The 22,994-nt window shown below is 43.3% G+C and overlaps 1 protein-coding gene across 5 annotated transcripts in view; it reads right to left on the bottom strand.

The window, feature by feature from the left end:
• The window catches only part of SCAF8 (SR-related CTD associated factor 8), a 206,604-nt gene that overhangs the window by 182,611 nt on the left and 999 nt on the right, over positions 1–22,994 (bottom strand). For all 5 annotated transcript variants that reach the window (XR_012902730.1, XM_075924488.1, XM_075924487.1 and 2 more), the window contains exon 2: positions 2,019–2,102. Coding sequence is in view for 4 of the 5 variants with exons in the window: in XM_075924488.1 (XP_075780603.1) it covers positions 2,019–2,102 (84 nt within the window). In the remaining variant the exon portion in view is untranslated. The remainder of the gene's footprint in view (positions 1–2,018; positions 2,103–22,994) is intronic.

Genomic DNA, 22,994 nt, shown 5'->3' with positions numbered 1-22,994 from the left:
CCAAACACCTCTGAATACTCAGAGTAAAAATTCTGATGTGAAGACTTAAATGTCTTCCTTGCTTTTATACTCTAATATTTTTTCCTTCAATTTCCCATTCCTTCAACTACATACTAGGGATGTAAAATCCCACTGAATTAGTCAACTGGTTAAATGTTAACTGATTAAATGGAGTGAGTGGGGGGAAGGGCATTCTAGCCCACTGTGCTGGAGCACCCCCACCATCACAACCGGCCTGGAGTGGCCCCCACTCTGCAAGCAGGGGCTGCTCCGCCCTGACTGCTTCCAACCCTGCACTGGGCTGCCAATTCCCAGTCTGTGAGCACATATGGGCTGGGAGCTGGCAACAATCCCCACTGCTACGATTGCCGCCCGACCTCCCTTCCGCATGCAAGGCTGCTGACTCTCAGCCTGCAAGACCATGCCTTTCATTTTCTCCTCTTTTTTTCAATACTGTTTTCTAATATTTTTTTCCCCACTTAGGAATGTCATATCTTATTTCTTTTCAAACTGTTCTATAATTTGTATTCAAACAACATGAAAAAACCCAAAACACTGAATGCTGTGCCGTAACACAAAATGGTTAGAATTCTATGGTCATGAAAATAAGGGTATACTTGTGATTACAGGCAGTCCCCGACTTACACGGATCCGACTTATGTCGGATCCGCAGTTATGAACGGGGCTTTTCTCGCCCCGGAGGACACAGACTGCGGGACCTCGCGGTCCCGCCGCCCGTGTACTCCAGAGCGAGAGAAGCTGCTCCGCGTCTTCCTGGTCTTCAGACCAGGAAGACGTGGAGTAAAGCCGCGGAGGGGCACGGGCAGCGGGGCAGCCCAGGTGCGCCTGGGCTGCCCCAGCCCCTGCGCGGCTTTGCAAAGCCTCGCGGGAAGCCGACAGCGGGACAGCCCAAGCGCGCCTGGGCTGCCCGAGCCCCTGCGCAGCTTTGCAAAGCCTCGGTGGAAGCCGGCAGCGGGACAGCCCAGAAGTGTCTGGGCTGCCCCGCTGCCCGAGCCCCTCCGCGGCTTTGCTCCTCGTTTTCCTGGAGACCCCCCAGCAGACCAGGGAGACACGGAGCAAAGCTGGGGAGGATGCGGGCGGGACCGCGGCGCATCTCTGTGGTCCCACCGTCCGGGTTTCCCTGGTCTGCTGGAGGGGCGCAGCTAGTGCGCCCCCCAGCAGACCAGGCTTTTCTCGCCTGGGGTAGAGCAGCTGGGGCTGCTGGGTTGGTCCCCGCAGCGCCGCCCCTGCGGGGACCTACTCGGCAGCGCCCCAGCTGCTCTGTCCTAGGCGTCCAGATTCAGCAGCTGTTGAAACTGATCAGCGGCTGATACCAGGCAGCCCAGGGCAGAGCAACTCTGCCTCGGGCTTCCTGTAGTCAGCCGCTGGTCAGTTTCAGCAGCGGCTGAATCTGGAAGCCAGTTCCGACTTACATACAAATTCAACTTAAGAACAAACCTACAGTCCCTATCTTGTACGTAACCCGGGGACTGCCTGTATTACACAACTTTAAAGTACAAGGGTGCTGGAACAATTTATATAGTGGGGGTGCTGAGATCCATTTAACCAAACTGTAAGCCTGGTACATAATGAAAATCACTTCAAGCCACGGCATGCAGTAGCACCCCTATAATCTATAGTTTCTACTCTGAAAATATAAAGTGGCTTTGTGGGATTTGATCTTTATTATATTTCACTGATCTCACAACAAATTTGCCGTTAAAACGCAGGGTGAGGAAAGACTTACTTCTAGACCTTGCAAACTCATGTAGGCTCAAAGAGTCAAGCTAATGTCTTTCTTTCCTCACACATCAACACTACCAACAATTTTTTAAGCCACAACTAGGCTGTCAGTTAAACCTGTAAAATCCCATTAACTTCTCATAGCCGTGCAAAAATTGGAGAAGACATACAGAATGAAAAAAATTATTAGAAAATTCTAAAAAATATTAGGTTATTTAAAGAATAAGTAAAAACAGCAATAACTGGAGGGAAAAAAACAATAGCCAATTCCTTACCTTTATAGCCTTGATTGCTGCCTTGGTGATCTGTGTCATTTTAGCCTTCGAAATAGGTGGTTTGTATTCATTTAGTGAGTACAACTGGGGGGAGAAAGTGAAAGCTTTGTAAGAAGAGAGTAAAGAACTCTCTGAATGGGCACTTAACTTTGAAAATTTGTGCCTGTGTACTCCCCATAGTCATCCTAAAAGATGTACATAATCCTGACAGGCCAATTAACCTATAAGGCTGGGAAGCTCACCTGTTCAGGAAAAGACAGCATACCTATAAAGTGGTGGAGCTGGTGCCAGAAAGTCACTTTCCCTGGGAAGACGGAGAAAGGGGGATTTGGAATTAAAAAAAATGGGGGGGGGGGGAGGGTTTGTCTAGCAGATCCAGAGGAAGAGTGGCTAGAAGAGTAGAGAATACAAGCCTAGGCTAGGCAAGGTAGAAATGTGTCTACGGGAGTAGCAGGGAGGTTTGTGGTTGCTCAGACCCTCACTACTGGACTCAAGGTCATGGGCCAGAACAGGGCAGTACAGGGTCAGGGCTGGGGTCAGTTAGCAACCACTGAGTGCGTAGCACAATCCAGGCAGGGAACTTGGAGGCAGTCTGGGACCACGTATTCTACCCAATGAGAGAGTGGCCCAGTCAACACATTCAACTTAAGGACCATCTTGTGAGAAAGATGCTGATAGTACACTGTAAAGCGGGAGGACGGGGGGGGGGGGGATGGACTCCTGTGACTTGGTTGGAGGGATAAACCATGAAGTTGAGGAACACAAGCTTCTGAGGAGCAAAAAAGGAAGCAGAAGAAGGGGACATTAGGCTGAAAGACCTAATACTAGAGCAGTCAGGAGGTGGCACCACCTAGCAGCACGTAAAGCATCCAGTGGCAGCCCCTTAAAAATATAGTTAAGTTTCAAATAATTTAGGCATAAAATTATCTGCCTCATTTGAGAATGGAGTTATACAACATAATTAGGTAACTACATATACAATTAATCATGCATTCCTAAAAGATACTAAATTCAATAGTAATTTAATAACTACACAGACTGTATTTCATCCTCTGTATTTGCACACACATCCCATTGTCAATAGTGAACCAACACAACCAAGCTCATCAGAGGTTTGCTGTGGACTGAGTGCAATATGTAATCCTAAATTTGAAGTCATGACCAATGGACAATAATTAAAAATATAATTCAACCTTCTCCCCTGACCAAGTTGGACATCCATAGTCCAAAGCTTCTCAACATTCATTTTCTTTTCTTCTTTCTGCCATTCTAACACGGATATAAGATGGTCAGGATGCTGTGATTTTTTTTATATACTTGTAGCAACAGATCATGGGCAAGGCCAGAAACACAATAATAAACCAGAATTCCTTCAAATTGTGCCTAGAACCTATCTACATATGTCAGATTTTCTTTCAATTTACAAATCTATTTACAGTTACTCTTCCTTGCTATTTTATATGACAGAACTATTTTAAAAATAATTAGGGCTTCCCCATGGAAGCTCATGATATAATTTATTTGTTAGTCTCCAAAGGTACGTCTACACAGCAAGGCTAAAGTCGAACTAAGCTACGCAACTTCAGCAATGTCAATTGCATAGCTGAAGTCGAAACAGCTTAACTTGGCTTTTAGTGCAGTCTACACAGCAAGATGTCGAAGGAAGAACACTCTTCCTTCGACCTCCCTTACTACTTGTGAAATGAGGTTTACCATGAGTCGAAGTAAGAAGCCCTCCAGCTCAACATTATTTCGAAATAAAGGCTTGCAGAGTAGATGTGCACTATGATATTCTGAAATAACTCTGCTGTAGACTTATCCTAAGATGCCACAGGACTGCTCATTGCTTTTAAAGTTAAAGACTAACATGGCCACCCCATGAAAGAGTATTTTTAAAAACGTTGAAGTTGAACCTCTGCTTTTCTCTGCAATATCCTTCCCCATAACTGACTTCTGCTCCCCATCTCCAATTTTCTGCATTCCTCTCCTTGTCCCTCTCTTCTGAGATTCTGGTCCCCTTCTACCCTGTATCTCCCACTTCCCCCTAGTTTCCAGGATGCTTCGTCCACCCTGTATGTCATGGGTTCCCAAACTGGGGGGTGTGAAGAAATTCCAGGGAGATGCGAGGCGGCCCAACCCCTTTCCCCATCAAGATTTGAGGCGGTGTGAGGGTTTTTCAAAAATCAGAAAGGGGGGCATTATGCTGAGAAGTTTGGGAACCACTGCTGTATGTTGTCCGAACCCAGCAGTGGGATCATTAGCTCAAAATCTCTTTGCTCTTAAACCCAGTGGCTGGCACCAAGTGATTCTAGGCAGCCGGGACCAGCAATTGTAGGGAAGGCCCTGCTCAGATTTTGGGCTGAAGCATGCTTTGGAGTTGTGTAGTACTGGTACACATGCAGTCCAATCAGCATACAGGCAGTCCCCGGGTTACGTACAAGATAGGGACTGTAGGTTTGTTCTTAAGTTGAATTTGTATGTAAGTCGGAGTTGGCGTCCAGATTCAGCCGCTGTTGAAACTGACTAGCAGCGGCTGAATCGGACACGCCTGGGGCAGAGCAGCTGGGGTGCTGCTGGGTTGGTCCAGTAGCGCCGCACCTCGGCGCTGTGGGACCAACCCGGCAGCCCCCCAGCTTCTCTACCCCAGGCGTCGGCGAGAAAAGACTGGTCTGTTGTGGGGAGGCGCGCGCTAGCTGCGCTCCCCCTGCTCCCCCCCCCCAGCAGACTAGGGAGATGCGGAGCGGCTTTTCTCGCCACGGAGGACATGGGCAGTGGGACCGCAGCGCGTCTCGGCGGTCCCGCCGCCCGCATCCACCGCGGCGAGAAAAGCCGCTCCGCGTCTCCCTGGTCTGCTGGGGAGGGCACTAGCTCCGCGTCTCCCTGGTCTGCTGGGGGGGAGGTGCCTCTGGCGGCGACAGTGGGGGAGGCACCCCGCACTAACAGGGCCCCGCCCCCCGGTTTGTAACTAGGGGTCCGACTTAAGTCGGACTGACGTAACCCGGGGACTGCCTGTACAATTATAAATGAAAGGTTAAGTTTTCCTTAATTTGAGAATGATCAACAGTAAAAGATCAGTGAGATAAAAAAAATGAGAAGATGAAGCAGAGGCCCCAGAATTTGGACACAACAATCAGAGTCTTTGGGTGACAGCAGTTTCAGTGAAGTGAAGAACTGAAACTAGGCTGTAGGCATTAAAGGACTTGGCTAGCAAAGAACTCAAGGTAATAGTTACACACAACAACGTAGACGCTGGTGTATTTGTATGTGGAATAGCATATAAAGAATATGTATGCAGCTGCAGATTCACAAAGAAAATTACCTGCATGGATCTTCTCTTATGCTAACAGCCAACTTCAAAATTGTATTTCTCTTGAAGTAGTTGGGTGCACTGTCAACAAATATATCTGCAGCTGCATTTGTTACAAGGAGTCTGATGGCACTTTAAAGACTAACAAACATATTAGGTACCAGGACATAAGCTTCTGTAAGCAACAACACACTTCTTCAGATGATGAAAAGAAAAATATACCGCCTCCCCCACCACCACCACCACACACAAATGCTCAACTCAATTCTTTCCAGAGAAGGAGAAAAGTATTGTAAACTATTTTTCCTATAAATTGAAAGTCCGCACATTAAAACAGAATTTGATAATGGACTATAATTTAAACAACTGGTGTATTATGTCCCCAAAGCAGTGACTAGTAGATTGCAAGGCAACTTTTCTGGAACAATATAGTTATTTTCTACTGTGTGTAGTTCAACACAGAGGATGCACACAGCCCCAAAATACATACTTTTGTGCAATTTTACAAGGTTAATTTAAGGTAACAACTTCAAAGGTTTTAAACATGGTTTTGTTATATTCCTTGTAAGTGAATTGAAAACAAAACTTTATACTCCATTCAGCTAGGAGAACTTCACAACAGTCAATAGCCCAGCATTATTCAAATAAAAGAGGGATAATGTAGCTAGTGGCCACTTTAATCCTAGCTACAGAGGTGTCGTAACTTACATAGCAACCTTCCTAAATAGTTGCTGGCAAAATGTGTGCTCTTTGTTAAAACTAGGAATGCTGCTCTGCTTTACTCAGACAGCACAGTTCTCTGCTATGTTGCTCCAACTGCCCTGCTTGCGATACAGATTGGGTTCTACGACTTTTGGCATGTCTCCAGTGAGGCACTTCACTGGTCATAGTTTAGCTGTTCTTGGCTAAAAGGCTAAACTGCATTGATGTCAAACATTTAGCTGCTAACTATGATAGTCTTCTGAACTATAATATTAGCAGAAAAATAATTAGTTTTAACAGGAAAAAAAGTATTAGATAGCTTTTCTTCAGTCTTGTGGATGTCTTCTAATCCAACAATCGCTGACAATCAGTCTTTTCCTTCCCAACAATACATTTTACAACTTCTCTCTCTCAAATACATCCATAACTTTGGTCACCCGCCTTCCAACTTTACTGATTATATTTTTTGTTTTACTTAAGATAAGTTAATCTTCCATTTTAGAAATTATTTTTCTATATTATGATATTTACATGACATAAAAACTAGCTTTTCCACATCAAAACAGAGAATATTGAATAGTGGGTACTTATGAAAATTTTGGCCTATGCACTTAAAATTCAACCTTTTCTAGATGTCATGATGAAAGTATTTTGTTTTTGTGGATTCCATTTAGAAATCTGTAGGCATCCTTAAAACTGACAAGAATTTGATTCAATTTACATTAGTTTCTCAAGAAAGCTATGTGCAGCAGCACAGGCAAGCAATGAGGATGTTCAGAGTAAAGGACCCAAAATGCAAAATGGAGGAAGAGCAGAATAATGGGAACCCCTACCATGTACCAGCAACCCACCCAGATTTTTGGTAACTGGCTCCTGAAACTTTGGAACCTACGTGACACCAAACCCTAAGCTAGGATACCCTGCCCTAGTCCTTATACTCTTGTATCCGTTTGTTGAGACGTGATAATGGACAGACATTGAGTGGTATCCTTGTTAAAGAGCAACAACTGTTCCAGTCACTGTATCCATCTACACCATTTGTCACTAACCAGTAGATCCCGATCTACCCCCAAGGAGCCTTCTGCCTGCTGTTCAGGATGGAGAAGACAGAGAGCAAGGCGCTGGTATCATGGTGTCCCTCTCTCTCCACCTCCACAAAGGGAGAGGAGGGGGACAACAACCTTCGGGATGGAGGGAGTATGCTGGCAGCTTCTCCTACGTCTGAACATATTCAGCATACTTAATACTTAAGGAGCAATGCAAATCTGTCACACACTGTATCTCTGTCACACAAATACACTAACTTTCACACTCCCCTCCTGATCCCAACATATATTTGGTTGTTGATACTTCTTTCGAAGTGTGTTATTTAACATTTTTGACTGGTCTATGCATTTCATTATTTTTATTTCTCTCTTATGCTTACATTTAATTTTTGAGTAGTGAGTTCTAAAATGCCTAACCAGTCATGGCCAGAATAATTACCCCTATTGTAATTGTAAATAATATGTATTATATCTAGGCTTTTGGTTTCTATTGGTGGTGCACATCTGCAAATTCCTGGATATGGGGGGCACTCTCCTCTATTTTTTTCTGTCCATGTGCTGAACACTAGCTGGCAATCTCCTGGAATCGGGATCCATCTCCTGGAGGCTCCTGCAGACAAATCAGGAGATCAGCTGATCACAGTCCAGAAATGCAATGGGACTACAGCACACTCCTCTCCTGGATGCAGGTGGCATGTCCCTGCAGCTCATGGGGGAGGCGGAGCAGATGGTCTCCACATGCTGCCTTTGCTTGAAGGCATTGCCCTCAATAACTCCCATTGGCTGGGAATGGGGCGCAATGGCCAATGTGAGGTGTGGGGGTGGTGTCTGCAGAAGGGAAACAGCACGTGGGAGCCAACCACCCCTCCTCTCATGGGAGCCACTGCTGGACATGCCAGCCACTTTGCGGAATGACATAGGATCAAGGCAGGGGTGAGCTTACTTTAGCCTCACTGTGCCACTGCCCGGGAGCTGCCTAAGGTAACCGGTACCAAGAAGAAGCCCACATCTTGAACCTTTGCCCCAGCCCTAAACCCTATCCTGCACTCAAACTCCCTCCCAGAGCCTGCATGCTGAACCCTATCCCCTGCACTCCAATCCTCTGCCCCAGGCTCAGCCCAGAGCCCCTCCTCGCTCTGAACTTTTCAGACCAAGACCCAAGCTTGTGCTTAAAATAAGAGATTTTAAAATGCATTTAATTACAACTGTGTAACCGCTGATTTTTTCAGCGGTTACATGCAGGGTGACACACAGTTCCTGGAGAGTGAGTGCACCCGAAGGGACCAGCTCACCCACACTCCAACTCCTATGCTACTGCCTCTGAGACAGCTCGGAAGGGAGTCTGCGTGTAACGATGATGGTTAACCTTTGAGCCCAGGCTCATCAGTTATCCTAGCTTACAAAGGTTGGATATCACTGCCCTAGTGCCACAGACCAGGAACTGTGTATCCCGCCCAAAAATGTACTGTTGCCATTATCTGTGTTCTATCATGGCACATTTTAAGATAACTGCATAAAGCATTGTTGCTGTGGAAGCAGGCTCAAGGGAGCCCTCAAAACAATGAAAAGTTAACAAAATTTCCGTAACACTTATAAATTTTACTTTCCTATGTAAGGAAAGGCTAGGTTGGCCCCCGTCATAACTCTTATTTTTCACGTATATTTTAAATCAGCTGAATCCTTCCTTCCCTCCCTATGCTAACAAATCCACATCTCTAGAGTTAAAAAAAAAAGCAGACATAAAAAAAGAAACCTATTGACTCTATATTTTATAATAATGCAGGAAAATGGGTGCCAATCCAATCCCCTGTCCAGATCACATTTTAAAATGGCATACACAACACAGAACTGCACTCGCTCAGTAGATGGGAACTATGATAGTTCTCTCTCCCACACATTGTCTCGCTTGGCTAGTTAGTGAAGTAGAAGCATGCACAACTACTAAAAGACAGTGAAAAAATAATAGCTTACCTACCAAGAAAGTGAAAGAATAGTGTATAGGTAACATTTTAAAGCATGTTAATTCTGATGTAGTATTATGACAATGCTGCAACTGTTTCCTCCTTTCATCTCTTTCACATTTCATAAGTTCTTCTATTAGAACTTTTTCTTCTTTGATCAGCAGCATCAGTAAGGACCAAGTACATCTGTTCTCTTGAACATCACAACTAATTCAGCAGCAGTTGGGGACCATACTGCTCACGCACAAGACACTTTGTCTGATGCAGTAGAAACTGTTAAATAAAACTGCAGAATCACATCAGATTAATTCTGCTGTGCTACTGAGAAAGCAATGTACACAGAAGAAAAAAAGCACAGAAGCAATTCAGGAGTAAGGAAAAGAGATAGGGAAGGCACGCACGCACGCACCCAAAAAACAGATGACTCAAAATTACTATTAAAGTTCAAGACTATGACACACACCCACATACCATGTTTTTGGACATGATTTCTCTGAAATGTGTTTGTCCTAAATAAATAATACTTTGTTTTATACAGGCTTTTTAGTTATTGGATATATCATCACTGCCATTGTTCTTAGAGAGAAAAATAGCAGGTTCTAAACATAAGTCAGGCCTGCTGAGTTAATCACTGGTAGTACCAATGGTAGTACCAAAAGTTCTGCAGACCAAGACCAGATCTGAGTGCAGGAATTGCACATTTACTATAACTTACGGACAGCAGAGAGACTATTGAAGAGGTATTCTGCAATGGGGTGAGAGAGATAAAGATGAAATATGTTTCTTTTCCAAAACTGCCAACACCAGCAGATGACAGAGACTGATGAAACTCTGGATAATGGGTACACAACAATGATATATTCAAGACTTTAACTGGTTTCACTCTTCCTACTGATTATGGGGCAAAGCTAAGATGATCAAAAGCTTTAATTTGATTTTGCTATTAAAAATACCTCAAAACACATCACCATTTGGAGAAGAAATTGAAGCTCCTCTCTCAAGGAAGTGGAGAACATAGAGGAGTGGTAAATTTATCTTTTCACAGTAGGGTAGAAATGTGGAACTCCTTGCTTTCTCAGCAGCCAGCATTGCCAGATGGTTCCTGATTCCTCAAGTCAGAAAATGAAACTCTTCAGCAAGTCCTAAGGATAATGTCTTGGTGGGAAGCAAATCTGTTCCCTGAGCACACATGAAATCAATTCTCAAAGGGCTCTGGGTTTCTCAATACCCATAGGGCATCACTGCCTCTCCTTCCCCTACATGTTCTACCATTCCCTACTTAGCACATTTTTTTTTCAAGCTCCAACTTCTTTTAAGTTTCTTCAACATCATTTGTCTTCCATTTGTAAACAAGCTACTTTGATACTTTGTAAACTTGAGAATTAAATGTACAGAAAAGTTTGATTCGTGATTTAAGTTTCCATAGTTTTACGTGTACTTATTCAGTTTTCTAGTTTACTATAGTTTAAAAAGAATCCAAAAATAATCTGATGGCTGATTACTTCCATACCTCAAGCTAGAACATGATTTTTATCTTTCTAAAATTCTGAGATGAGTTTGAATTTAAAAAAAAATTACAACAGCACTTCAGAAAACACATGACCAGTCCAAATGGTAGCGGTGCTGATAACAGAAGAAAGACTAAATCATGTGAAAAACACTCAGGCAACAGCAGAGGTTCCTAACCACTCCAACTAAAGCATGGAGAAAGCACTCCACCCCTAAAAAACCAAAAAAGCTAAGACAATACACATTTAAAGAAATATATCCATAGATTTATCAATTATTGAACCAAAATGCTATTACAGAGTTAACTGATTAACTAGTAAGTAATTAACAATTACTTCAGTGTGCATTTTGTTGATAAATTTGAAAAAATAATCATTATGGTGTGATGACTGCATTTCCTTCACCATCCCCCAGCATCTCACTTAGTGGTCCTTATGGCCACACCTAAAGCTGGTTAAGACTTCACCTTAAGATGATGAACTACATAAGGACTATTAATTTTATTGTTATTAAGTACTGGACCCTCAAAACTGAACTCTTTTACATTATTGTAATGATTGTTTTTCCAAATCTTGGTCAGAGACCAGGAGGTAAATCTTAGAAGCTGTTGCGCACATCTATTAATTACTCAAAGCATGTGTGGGTCAAACACACTTCTTAATTTGGTACTGTGGCTCAATTGTTATGGAAAATTTATTTTGAGGTAAAGATAACTGAAAAGACACAACAAAGTCCATGCCATTATGCAACTAAACTATGTTTGGATTCCTTAATCTTATTATACTTTGCTTTAAATGTAACATTAGCTTGAACCAGTTTAAAATAATCAGAATCATCTCCAGGTCTTATTCCTACTACTGAGTCATTCTGATAATATGTATTGTTTCCTGTTGTTTGCTTATAAAAAAATACCACGAAACAACAGGGGAACACAATGACACAGTCTACACAAACCATTGACAAATGACCAAACAGTGTAATCTTAGGCCTGATTTATACTAGACCAGGAAGGTAATCTTAAGGTACACAACACCAGCTACACAAAATACATAGCTGGAGTCATCTTACCTTAAGCTGAGCCTTGGCAACATCAACATAGCGGGAAGTCAACGGAAGCAAATGCTCCCATCAGCTGTCTTTACTCCTCACAAAAGGAGTACTGGATGCCAACGGGGCTGCTTCAGTGTTCAATTTATGGGTCTATACTAGGGGTCGGCAATCTATGGCTCACAAGCCAAATATGGCTCGCTAGGAAGTCAGATAATGCTTTTCTGGAGCCCCAACTCCTCCCCCCTTTTGTTCGCTCAGCAACAGGGAGTCAGCGCTTGCACTGAAGCCCCCGCAAGACTGGATGCTGGGGGGGAGGGGGAAAGAGCTCCAAGGCTTCCCCGGATCCGGCGTGTGGGGAACAAGCAGAGCTAAAAATGGTTTGGTGCAACAGTATTTCCCTTGCCCCCAATCTGGGGTAAACCAGGAACCAAAAATAGCTCCCTGCGTACTGCTAATTTGTTCCCTTGTGACACACTTCCTGCAGGCCTCCCCTGCCCGGATACTTCCTGCCAATGAAAAGGAGTAGAGGAGGCATGTTACATGTTGCTTGCCATGTGGCATGAAAACCAGTGCCCTCCCCACCCCCAAACCCATACCTCCCATCCTTACTTACCCCTTGCACTGGACAGCCTGCCCTCAGTCTCCTGGCTAGACACCCTCTGCCTTCAGCCCCCTAGTCAACCTCTCCCCCGGCCCTCTGCTCCTGGCCAAAATCGCCACACCGCATAGCCCCTGGCCAGACACCCTCTTCCCTCTGCTCCCTGGCCAAAAATCCCCCCTGACTTCTGGCCAAAACTGCTCCATCTCCTGGACAGATACCCCCTGCCTTCTGACCAAAATCCTCCCCCACCCAAAATTCCCTCTGTCACCAGCCTCCTGGGCCAAAATCCCCCCAGCCAATCAGCCTGCCCCCCGTCAAAAATCCCCCCCAGCAAGGCAGCCTGCCCCCTGCCCCCTTCACCATCCCTATCCCATTCACTGGCAGCCCTTAATGCCTTAATGGCACACTTAATGCCTCAATTTTGGCCCCAACCCAGAGCCTGGGAGGGGAGGGGGAATCTGGGCACAAAATCCACTAACCCTGGAACCCTAGAAGGGTAAATCTGGCCTGAGGCCTTGAACCTCAGTCCTCCCTATCCCTCCTCTATGGGGCTGGAGCAGCAGGGGAGTGACATGTTTCAGTTGGCAGCCACATCAGTGAGGGTTGAGGGTTCTTGGAGGGGTTTTTTTTTTTTTTGCTTCTCACTTGTGTGGTCCCCAACTAATTTTTCTGCAGATCAGTGGCCCCCGACCCAAAAAAGGTTTCCCACCCCGCCATAAATAAAGACAATGTTGAACATAATATTTTACTTTGTTTAAAAATGAAGCCTGGCCAACAAGCCCCCAATTGGTGTCTGGCCCCCATCTGGCTGCAACGTCATAACACTCCTATGCGCCCATACACACCTACCCTGAGCCCATCATACACCTGAACCCCCTGCCCTGAGCCATTCATACTCCCACATCTCCAGCCCCCTGCCAAAATACTACTGCACCCCCACATAACCCAACCTTGTGCACTGAGTCCATCATATACCCCAACCCAGACTCCTGTATCACCAACCCTCTGCAATAAGATTGACAGAAGACAGCCTGAATGCCTGCATGAAGCTGGATTTGACCAGTTATGATGTAAACTTCAAGGAACTGTGCAAAAAGATGCAGCAGCAAAAGTTCCATTAAATAAAGTCTGTGAGTACAATTCTTCATTTGTGGTATCATTAATCATTATGTCAATTATCAATAATATTAAGTTATATATATTCAGTCATGCAAATGGGCATTCTTATACAGCTCTTTGCACTTGTTCTGAATTTTGATGTAGTTTATCTCGTTGATTTAAAAAGGCTGACAACCCCGATCTATACTAAACCCACTAAATTAAACACCAGAAGCCTGACCTCCAGAGTGTCGATCTTTCTGCGGTACACGTGCCCTGAGGTATTAGGGCAGCTCTAGTCTCCACCAATTAACCTTAACTGGTAAGAAGCTTCATGCATTAAGGGTGAGGCTTACCGGTTAAACCTTTACATACCCAGTAAGCATCATCCATAATCAGTATACCATATTTTAGCGCATATAACCCGCGATTATACAAAGTTTTACAAACCCTGCAACTGCCCCTCTCCCTCCGCCGGGGTATATATGTCTGCAGGGTATACAAGTTTATTTTTACTTGCCTGGGCATGTGCTCCCATAGGCCGGCCAGCTCACCTGCGCTCTCTTTTCCCCCCTCCCAGAGGAGGATGGGTTGCGCCTGGCTACGGCTGCGCAGAGCCTGGACGTGAGTGCAGCTCACCTCTTGCAGGCCAGCCAGCAATTACCACGTACCTTAAAGTAACATATATAACCCGTGGGCTATACACTTGTGTGGATTATCTTAGACTTTTTTTTTTTAAGCACATTTAGGAAAAAAATGCGGGTTATGCACAGGTGCGGGTTATATACGCTAATTTACGGTAATCAGTTAACCTTTCACAACCATCCCTAATTTTTAAATAAACTTACAAATCTATTTCTGATTATTACCACTTTTGGTTCAAGAACCTTGTATACGCGCTAGCCAATATTAAAAACAAAACACACTTTTTTTTCCTTTCAAGATCTTAGTCTGGTTCTGAGACATCTGTGTCCCAGAAGAAACGTCAGTGTCAAAACTGACACTCAGAGAAGAACAAGCCTTTGAGCAGTAGTGACGTCAAATGAGGTAGACGAGGTAGGTTGTTAAAAAATATGAACAAAGAAATATGAACTCAGCAAAAGAAAGGCAAACTGATTTTAAACCACTCTTTCAAAATGTTACTTTCCTATTGACATAAGCCATGAAAATTCACTTTGAACAGAACGTAAAAATCTCATCAGATAGCTCAGCATATCAAGAGTAGATGAACATTTCTCTCTATATGTTTAAAAAAAATCCTGTGGAGCTCTGCAGGCAGGGCTGGGGCAGTAAGCAGCATAAGTGAAACAGCATGGGGGAGAGGTTGGGACAGCAGCCTTCTGCATTGCTATTTTCCCCACCTCAGCAGGCTGCAATGCCCTGGAGTGCTTGTGTGTACACAGCACTACTTGTGCCTCACTGTGCCCCACACAGGGTGGACAGGCACCCCTGTACCTCCCCAGCCACCAGGATTTAGAGCCGGGCCTGCAGCATGCTGTGGCTGGGAGAGAGGGAGGTTAGGGTGGGAGAGGGAAGGAGATGGGGCCCTCACTTGAGGGGGGTGGGGAGGGAGAAGGGTCTGGGCTGGCATAGCTGGGGGGAGGAACCCGGGCTGGGGCAGCAGAGAGAGGAAGGTGAATGGGGGCCTAGGTTGACGTGGTATGGGAGGGAAAAGGGGCCCAGGCTGGAGGTGGGAGAAAGGAGGAAGGGACAGGGAGGGAGAAGGAACCCAGGCTGGAGTGGCCGCAGACCAGCCCTTCTCAGTGGACGGATGGGAAAGCCAGGGTTGCCTACCCCCCATGAACGCAGCAAGTAGTGGACAGAGCCCCCTATGTAAATTTGTAAATTCAGAATTTTGCAAAGTTGTTTGCAAATATAAACAAAAGAAACAATAAAAAAAATGAAAAAATATTTCCTTTAATCAAATCAAATACCAACATTAACTGATGATAATGATGAGTGATCACTCATTGCCAAGTATGTTCATCTTCCATGGAAGTTGTGGACCCTCAGGTAGCGGATAAGGCTGAGCCTTGAACCACAAGTTCTATTACAGTGAGGACAAATGTTTCCAGGGACAGCATGAAGTTGTTGCATAGGACTTCTCTCTATTTTGAGCAATCCTGGGCTAATGTCTCCCAAGTGACATCAATGTTGCACTGCTTTAAGTTATCCTTTAATCATAGACTCATAGAACTGGAAGAGACCTCAGAAGGTCATCAATGCCCTGGAGTGCTTTAGCAAGTCCTCATAATGCTTCCATTGTCCTCCCACTTTACGGTATCCATCTTGCAGCTGAGAAAACAGGATCTGTTTTGAGAGACGATGGTCTGGCGTCTGAACAATTTGACTCGTCCAGCGAAGTTGCTGATCGATGATCATTGTCTTGATACTGGTGGATTTTGCCTTTTACAGAAAACGGATGTTACTGCACCTATCTCCCAATTTGAACTTCAAGATCTTGCAGATACCTCTTAAGGACTTTCAAGCGATGTCTGTAGGTTGTCCAGGTTTCAAGCCCATACAACAGTGTTGGGAGAATGACGGCTTAATAGACAAAAAGTTTGGTGACTGTTTGAATGTCGTGATCTTCAAAAACCCTAAGCCTTTGCTCACTTACAGCATTGTAACCACTTCAATGTTGAATAAAAAACTAGATACATCCACTATAAGACTGGTCCCCTATATGTACTGATCTTCCATTCATTTGAATGGAAGTCAAACTATAAGCCTCCACAGCTGCTTTTAATTTTGGTTTTGATATGAGACACGGGTACAACTCCCTCAATTGTGAGAAAAAGAAAAAAGAACACCATACTACTGTTAGATCAGTGTACTCAATATTTTACATTTGTTTAAATGTTATTTCTGAGCTGTCATCTGAACTAAACCAGTAAGTTACAATAAACCAATGTAAAGTTATCAATTGTATCCAAACTGCAGAAGTGAAAGCTTTTCTGAGATACTTCTACAATTTTGCCCATAGCATTTATTGCTAATTTACCTCTACTTTAAGTGAATAGGGCCACTTTTTAAAAGTGAAGTATAATAAAATTTACTAGTGTATCACTGCAAGCATTAAGGAGTTAGATTTGAAAGTAATGCAGCATTGCTTACAAAGTTCAAGTATTTTTTGATGCAGGATGACTACAAATCAATAATTTTTTTAAGTTCTGATATTTTAAAATTTAAATCAGATTTGTTTTATATAAAATGCTCTTTGAGGGAAAAAAACCTATGTAAAGATAGTTTTAATTAAGATACATCAAAGCTCAAAAGATATCTCATCATGGAACAGGGTTTATAAATTCTAATTCATGTAGTGATTAAGAAAAGTTTGTAAATGTGTTTCAATAGTTAATGGATTTGGGACCCAATTTTATGGGGTTCCAGAGGCTTCCAAATAGATTATTTAGATTAATCTTTCTTTCTACCCACTGGGACACATTGCTCAGTCTAGAAGATACCATCAGATATGTTTAGTTTTGCAGTTCTCAAACTGTGGATTTGTGTCTTCAGGGCTAACATACTTGCCAACAGCAAAAATGTTTTTTAAATAAATAAGATATGGAGGTGAGAAACAACAGATCTCAATCCTACTTTCCCTCGGCAAATTTGTGTACACAGAGTCAATCCCTTATCTCTCTCTAAAAGTACAAAGTTTCAAAAAGTTCAGTGAACAGAAGAAGCCAATATTTTAAGTTTCTCACATTGATCTGGCTGATCATCAATTTTTGTTTTAAAAAATTAATTTAACTATTTGAAACAATTTTAACAGAAACAAACTTGATTTAAAAAACCTGAATGTTTAACTAAATTTAAAAACTCATATACTTATTTTGTTAAAATATTGTATGTTTGCATTTGAAAAAAAAATCCAGAATACATAACATTGTTGTTTTAGTTAAATAAAACAATGTAAATGTGTCTGGTAATGTTCTCTTCCGAATACAGAATGGCAAGAAAATCCTCCAAATATAAAGAATTGACCAGCTGAATTAGAGATAGTTCACCTCCCAATGACTTCATAAATATCTGCTTCAATTACTTTTGGTAAATGAAATAACCAAACAATCATTCATTTTCTGACATAGCTATAAAACTAACCTGAAAAGTTTTCAAAATAAATCACAGTTTAAAAATATATAGTGTGTACCATCTGAAAATGAAACCTATATCTATCTCTAAATTGTGAAGACTATGTATTAAAAGTATGACAACCCACGAGAATGCACTTTTATGTAGAAAACCATAGTTAAATCGAGTCTTCCTGACTAGCAATTTTAATCAAATCCACTCTGTTCAAATATCCCTCATTAGACCTCCCAAAAGCATTTTCAAAACCAGTTACAAAGTGTATGATCTTTAGGAACAGGATTGTTAGTGGCAAACTCTGCAGGTTGAAAGGGAGGGGGTGCAAAGTCACAAATACTGCCATAGATTTGACTGATATTGGTTACTTTCAAGGCCCCAATCATGCAAAGAGCTTTGCACCCACCTATCGTTCATTTCCAGGTTCATGGCTTTGATAAATAACTTTTTAAAATACCAGTTTCAGTGTTGCCAAAAACTCAAACACACAAACATAAAATGTAACAGGGAAAAAAAGTCACTGAGCAACCCCCAATACCAATGTCTGCTCACAATAGAGAGCGGGGGCAGGGGGAGAAAGGGGAGGAGGAAAGTGCAGGAGGGAGAGAATTCATTAAAAACTGTGACTTGGTCATTCATTTTTGTACACTCAAAATGTGCTTTTACATTAAAGTTTTAAATTCAGAACCCAAGAGTTTCTTTTCTTTTCTTTTCTTTTCTTTTCTTTTCTTTTCTTTTCTTTTCTTTTCTTTTCTTTTCTTTTCTTGAAGAGTTCTCTATTTAAATCTTTCTAATTATAGACAAACTTTGTGAAATAAAGTCTACATATCTGAATATTCATTTAGCTGGGTGAGAAGAGCTTCAAAATTTTTCAATTTCATATTGAAAAACACAGCTCACATGTTCCAAGGGTTTCTGAGCAGAGATTCCAAATCAATGTACTTATATTATGTTGTTTTTGTGGCAACAGTGCTCTTTTCTCTATCTCAATACACTCATACATAATCTTACTAAAAACTGAGTTCAGAATCAATTTCTAGCATCGGATTTAAAATTCTCCCCAAGCCCAATTATCAAACTACTATTTCTTCCCCCTAAGAGTCATTAAATTATGTAATGGGTAATATATTTATAGTTCAGATATGTTATGTTTAACTACTATTTATTTTTTTCTATATTCTCCAATTCAGTTGCTCTCAACTTTTCTAGACTACTGTACCCCTTTTAAGAATCTGATTTATTTTGCATGCACCAAAGTTTCACTTCACTTAAAAATTACATACTACCCCCACTGTGCCTCTACATTTATAGAGATTGAGAGCTGGCATGCAAACACACTGTGTTGAGTCCTGGCTCATGCTTAGTCTGACAGTTACCCCTGCAGCGGAGGGACTGAGCCAGCATGCTCACGCACAGGCTCTCGAGTAATGATGTTAAGGAAAAGGGGGTACTTCAAAATAATTGCACCACACATGATTCTTGGCTCACCTACGTGACACTGCCTGTTGAAATGCCGCCTCGGCGATTCAAAGCAGCGCTGCGTGGAGCTGACCCCTTTGAAACGCTGCCATGGCGTCTAGGACTCCTCAGCTGATCCCAGGTTCCAGCACAGCACTCAGAGCCTGGGGTCAACTGAGGAAATGCTGCATGGATCCCGGTATCAGCTGAGGAGTCCACAGCTGACCCCAGGCTCCATGAGGGTGCTTCCGCTTTGAAATGCACAAGAGCCCCCCCTGGGGACTCTTGTACATTTCAAACCTGGCACCCACGTGCAGCCCAGAGTCAGCGGAACTTCCTGCTGATACCAAGCTGCACATGGAGTTCCGCATTCCTCCTTTGAAATGTACAAGAGTCCCAGTCGGGGCTCTTGTACATTTCAAAGGAAGAATGCGGAAGTGCCTATCGACTAGTCAAGTAGCCGATGGAAATTCCATCGACTACTCGACTAGTAAATTACTCAATATTTAACACTGTTACTCTCAAGCTCTTTAAATGCAGAGCCGCAGCCGGGGTAGCTGTCAGACTCAGTGCGAGCTGGGATTGAGCCAGTGTGTTTGAGCGCCGGCTCCCAAAATACTTTAAATGCAGAGCCGCAGGAGGGTAGGTGATTATGTGTAGCCAATAGCACTAATCTATAAGCATCCACCTACTGGTTAATTGTTTAACCAGCTACACTATTACATCCCTAGTTGTAACACTAGACCACTGCCTATCCCCAGGGGTATGTATGTCCCTGGTTGAGATCCACTGCTCTATTTTGAAAACAATCTAGATTCTAATTTTGGTTGGTAGTGACAATCTGCTGGACTTCTACAAATCAAAGTAACCACTCTCTTCAATAAACCAAAGTTTATAGTTACTTCTATTTAAAAGGTAACTCCTTATCCATTCACTAAAGCAGCACAGCTTCCAGGCTCTAATACAAAAGAGTCTCAAATTCATGTCCCATGGGCCATCCCGGACAGGAGCAGTTGCACAGTCAGACCAGGAAGTTCCAGAGGCGTGGAGGGCAGGCTGTTCATTCCCATCTCCCAAGCCCGGAACCTTCCTGCCACTGCCCCACCCTCTTTCACCATGACATCCTGCCCCCGGGGGAACCCGGACTTAGGGATTACTTCAGAGGCCTCGGGCAGCGCAGCAGCAGCAGTCTCTACCTTCCCTCCCCCTTTATCAGCAGTAGCTGTAGAGATGAGGAATGCACGCAGCGAGAGTACACACTCTGCTTCCCCACAGCTAACACAACTGCAGGGAATTGGTGGAAGGGAATGGCCAGACTGCTGCTGCCATGGTGGAACCCCTTGGTAATTCCTGAGGCTACACACTTTCGGGGAAGGTGTGCTATGGGAGCAGGGAAGGAAAAGCATGGGGCTGTGGCAGGAAGGAGATGGGAAGGGAACTGACAGGCGCCCACCCAACCTGCTGGGACTTCCAGACTAGATTCCCCAACTGCTGCAGCCAGGGATGGCCTGCTGGGCATGAGCTTGAGAGCCCTACTCTAATACAAGGATAGTAAACAAACATATCCCAGCCAAATATGGACTACTAAATGTATCTGAATGGACCCAATATCTTTTTATTTATTATCAGTGTTCCCTATAAGCTGTGTGCTTCAGCAGACATCCAGTAGAGGTTTAAATGCTGACCAATTGAAAAGCAGAGCACCCACAGTTGCCAGCATGTTTCTATTGGTGGTGCACATCTGCATTGGTGGTGCACCTTGATGCACATAAAATCTATTCCACACATGAATAGAAAAAAATTACAAGGAACATTGCTTATTATCATTATTTTTATTTTCTCTGGACCTTGATCAAGAAATATGGAATTCAGAAAAAAAACATTGACTAAAAAAGCATCCCTTCTCTAATAGGTAGCTTTCATTGCAAATCACACCACTCTGAACAATTAAAACAGTGGTCCTCATCCAGGAATACATGCAACTCTGAGGCTATGCAGGGGTTCCTTCCATGGGATATATCAACTTACTCTGATATTGCCTAATTTTACAAAAAAAGCACTAATGAAGTCAGTACAAACTAACATTTCATACAATTACTTGTTTATACTGCTCTATATATTACACATTGAAATATAAGTATGGTAAAAACCACCTGGCACTTCACAAACTAGAATGTGCAATAAACTGACATTTCTAATCTGCATGTAAAGTCCGGTTTACAGTGTGGTTGGTGTGGAGCCAGCAGGCAGTTGGGGAGTGGAACAGGACAGACGCTGGGAAGGAGTTAGGATCCAGGAAGAGGGCTGGGTTGTCAGCTGAGGGTGGGGAGGAAGAGTCGCTCATCTATGGTGGCCCCACATTCCTGTTGCTGCTGGCAGAGGTGTGTCCAAGTGGCTCTGCAGGCACGCTGCCTCCACCTCTGCTCCCCAAGTATTGACTCCACAGCTCCCAGCCCACTGGCTGGGAACTGCAACCAATGGGAGCTGCAGGGAGTGGTGCCTACAGACAGGCAGTGTGTCTACGTGCAGCAGAGATGCTCAGCCATGCTGCCGCCAGGAGCAGTGGGGATTGGGAGCTGCTTGTAGGGCCACCAGAGGTGAGAGCCCACCCAAGCTATTTCCACACCCTAACCCATGTCCCCTCACAAAGCCTGAACCCCACAGCCCCTCCTCCCCTGCAGTCCAAACTAGGGATGTTAAAATTTGTTTATTCAAATAAACATGTAACTACTGAAAATGTCAGCTGTTACACTTGGGAGAGGAGGTGTCAGCAACTCCCCAGGAGACAGTGCACATGGGGACATAGCTTTTAAGCCAGCTCCCTGTGAGCACTGGCTCCTGCCTGTCCCACCACTGCCTCTGATACAGAGGCAGCAGTGTGTGTAGGGTGAGTGGAAGTGGCTCCCCAAGAGCCAGTGATCATGGGGAGCCCACTCTTGACACAGAAGCAACAGTGCAGGGGGCAGGCAGCTTTATGGGAATTGGTATGCACAGGGAGTCAGCTTAAAAGCTGGCTAGTCGTGCATACCAGCTCCACCTTTCTCCACCTCCACACTGCTGCCTCCAATACACATGGGGGGGGGGGGGGGGGGAACTGCATGTAACTTTACATTAACTGATGAGCCCAGGCTCATGGGTTAATCATGTAAATGGCTACACTTTCACATTAAATATCCCAAATCCTCCCTTTTAGTTAACCAGCTTTTTAAAATTTACTGGCACCCTCAGTCCTCTAGCATGCTGGATAAAAAGGCCTTTACTGTACAATATTGAAATTCCAAATGATTTGTTTTTTATTTATATGATAAAAATGAAAAAAGCAATTTTCAATAACCGTGTCCTGTAAGACTATTTGTATGTCTAATTTGGTAAATAATAATTAAGTTAGGTTAAAGTTAGGAGGTATGAAAAACAAATCCGACTCCAGAAAGGGTTAAAGTAGCCTGAAAAAGTCAAGAACCATTGACTTAATAGACCATTATATATATATATATATATATACACACACACACAAATTTCTCACATGTATGTATAACAGGGATGGGAAATTATAAATGTTTAACTACCTTTACTGGTTTTCATATCACACATTAGCTTTAAAATTTGAACAAATAATCAAATCTTTTGTTGGCCTCAGAACTGGAAATCAAGTTTCCTTCTTCATTACAAATGTAACTTTTTTAACTTGACGATCTATTCCTGCAATAGTCAAGACCAAAATAAGGCAACCCAATTCCGATCCCGCACTTCAATAGCATCAGTAGCTACCAGCATCAAAAAAAAATTCAAATACTGCTTCAACATCTTGACTGGTAGATACAAATTTAGAGGCCTTTTCTACCATTTCAGATGTAGATGATGTCTTGATCTCTCACATTCATGTGATTAAGCAAAGATGGGGGAAATCTGTTTTTGGTTTAACTGCAGTAGGAATAGCACTTCCAGCTATCGAGAAAATCAGGGAATAATCTGAAGGATCAAGGGATTAAAAACTGAATCCAGGGGGGTATCTCAGACAGGCGCAGAATAGGAAGGCAGTGGATCAAATCTGGACCACCAGACACTTTTGAATGCACCACAACATTTTTTTTTATTTACTTCTTATTGTTAATATTTTTCATTAAGTTCTCTGGAATCTAGACCGTGATTAGA

This window comes from Pelodiscus sinensis, chromosome 3 (assembly GCF_049634645.1).
Source record: "Pelodiscus sinensis isolate JC-2024 chromosome 3, ASM4963464v1, whole genome shotgun sequence".
Taxonomy (NCBI): Eukaryota; Metazoa; Chordata; order Testudines; family Trionychidae; genus Pelodiscus; species Pelodiscus sinensis.
Note: the sequence above shows the minus strand (reverse complement) of the source record. Positions and strands in the feature narration are given on the sequence as shown.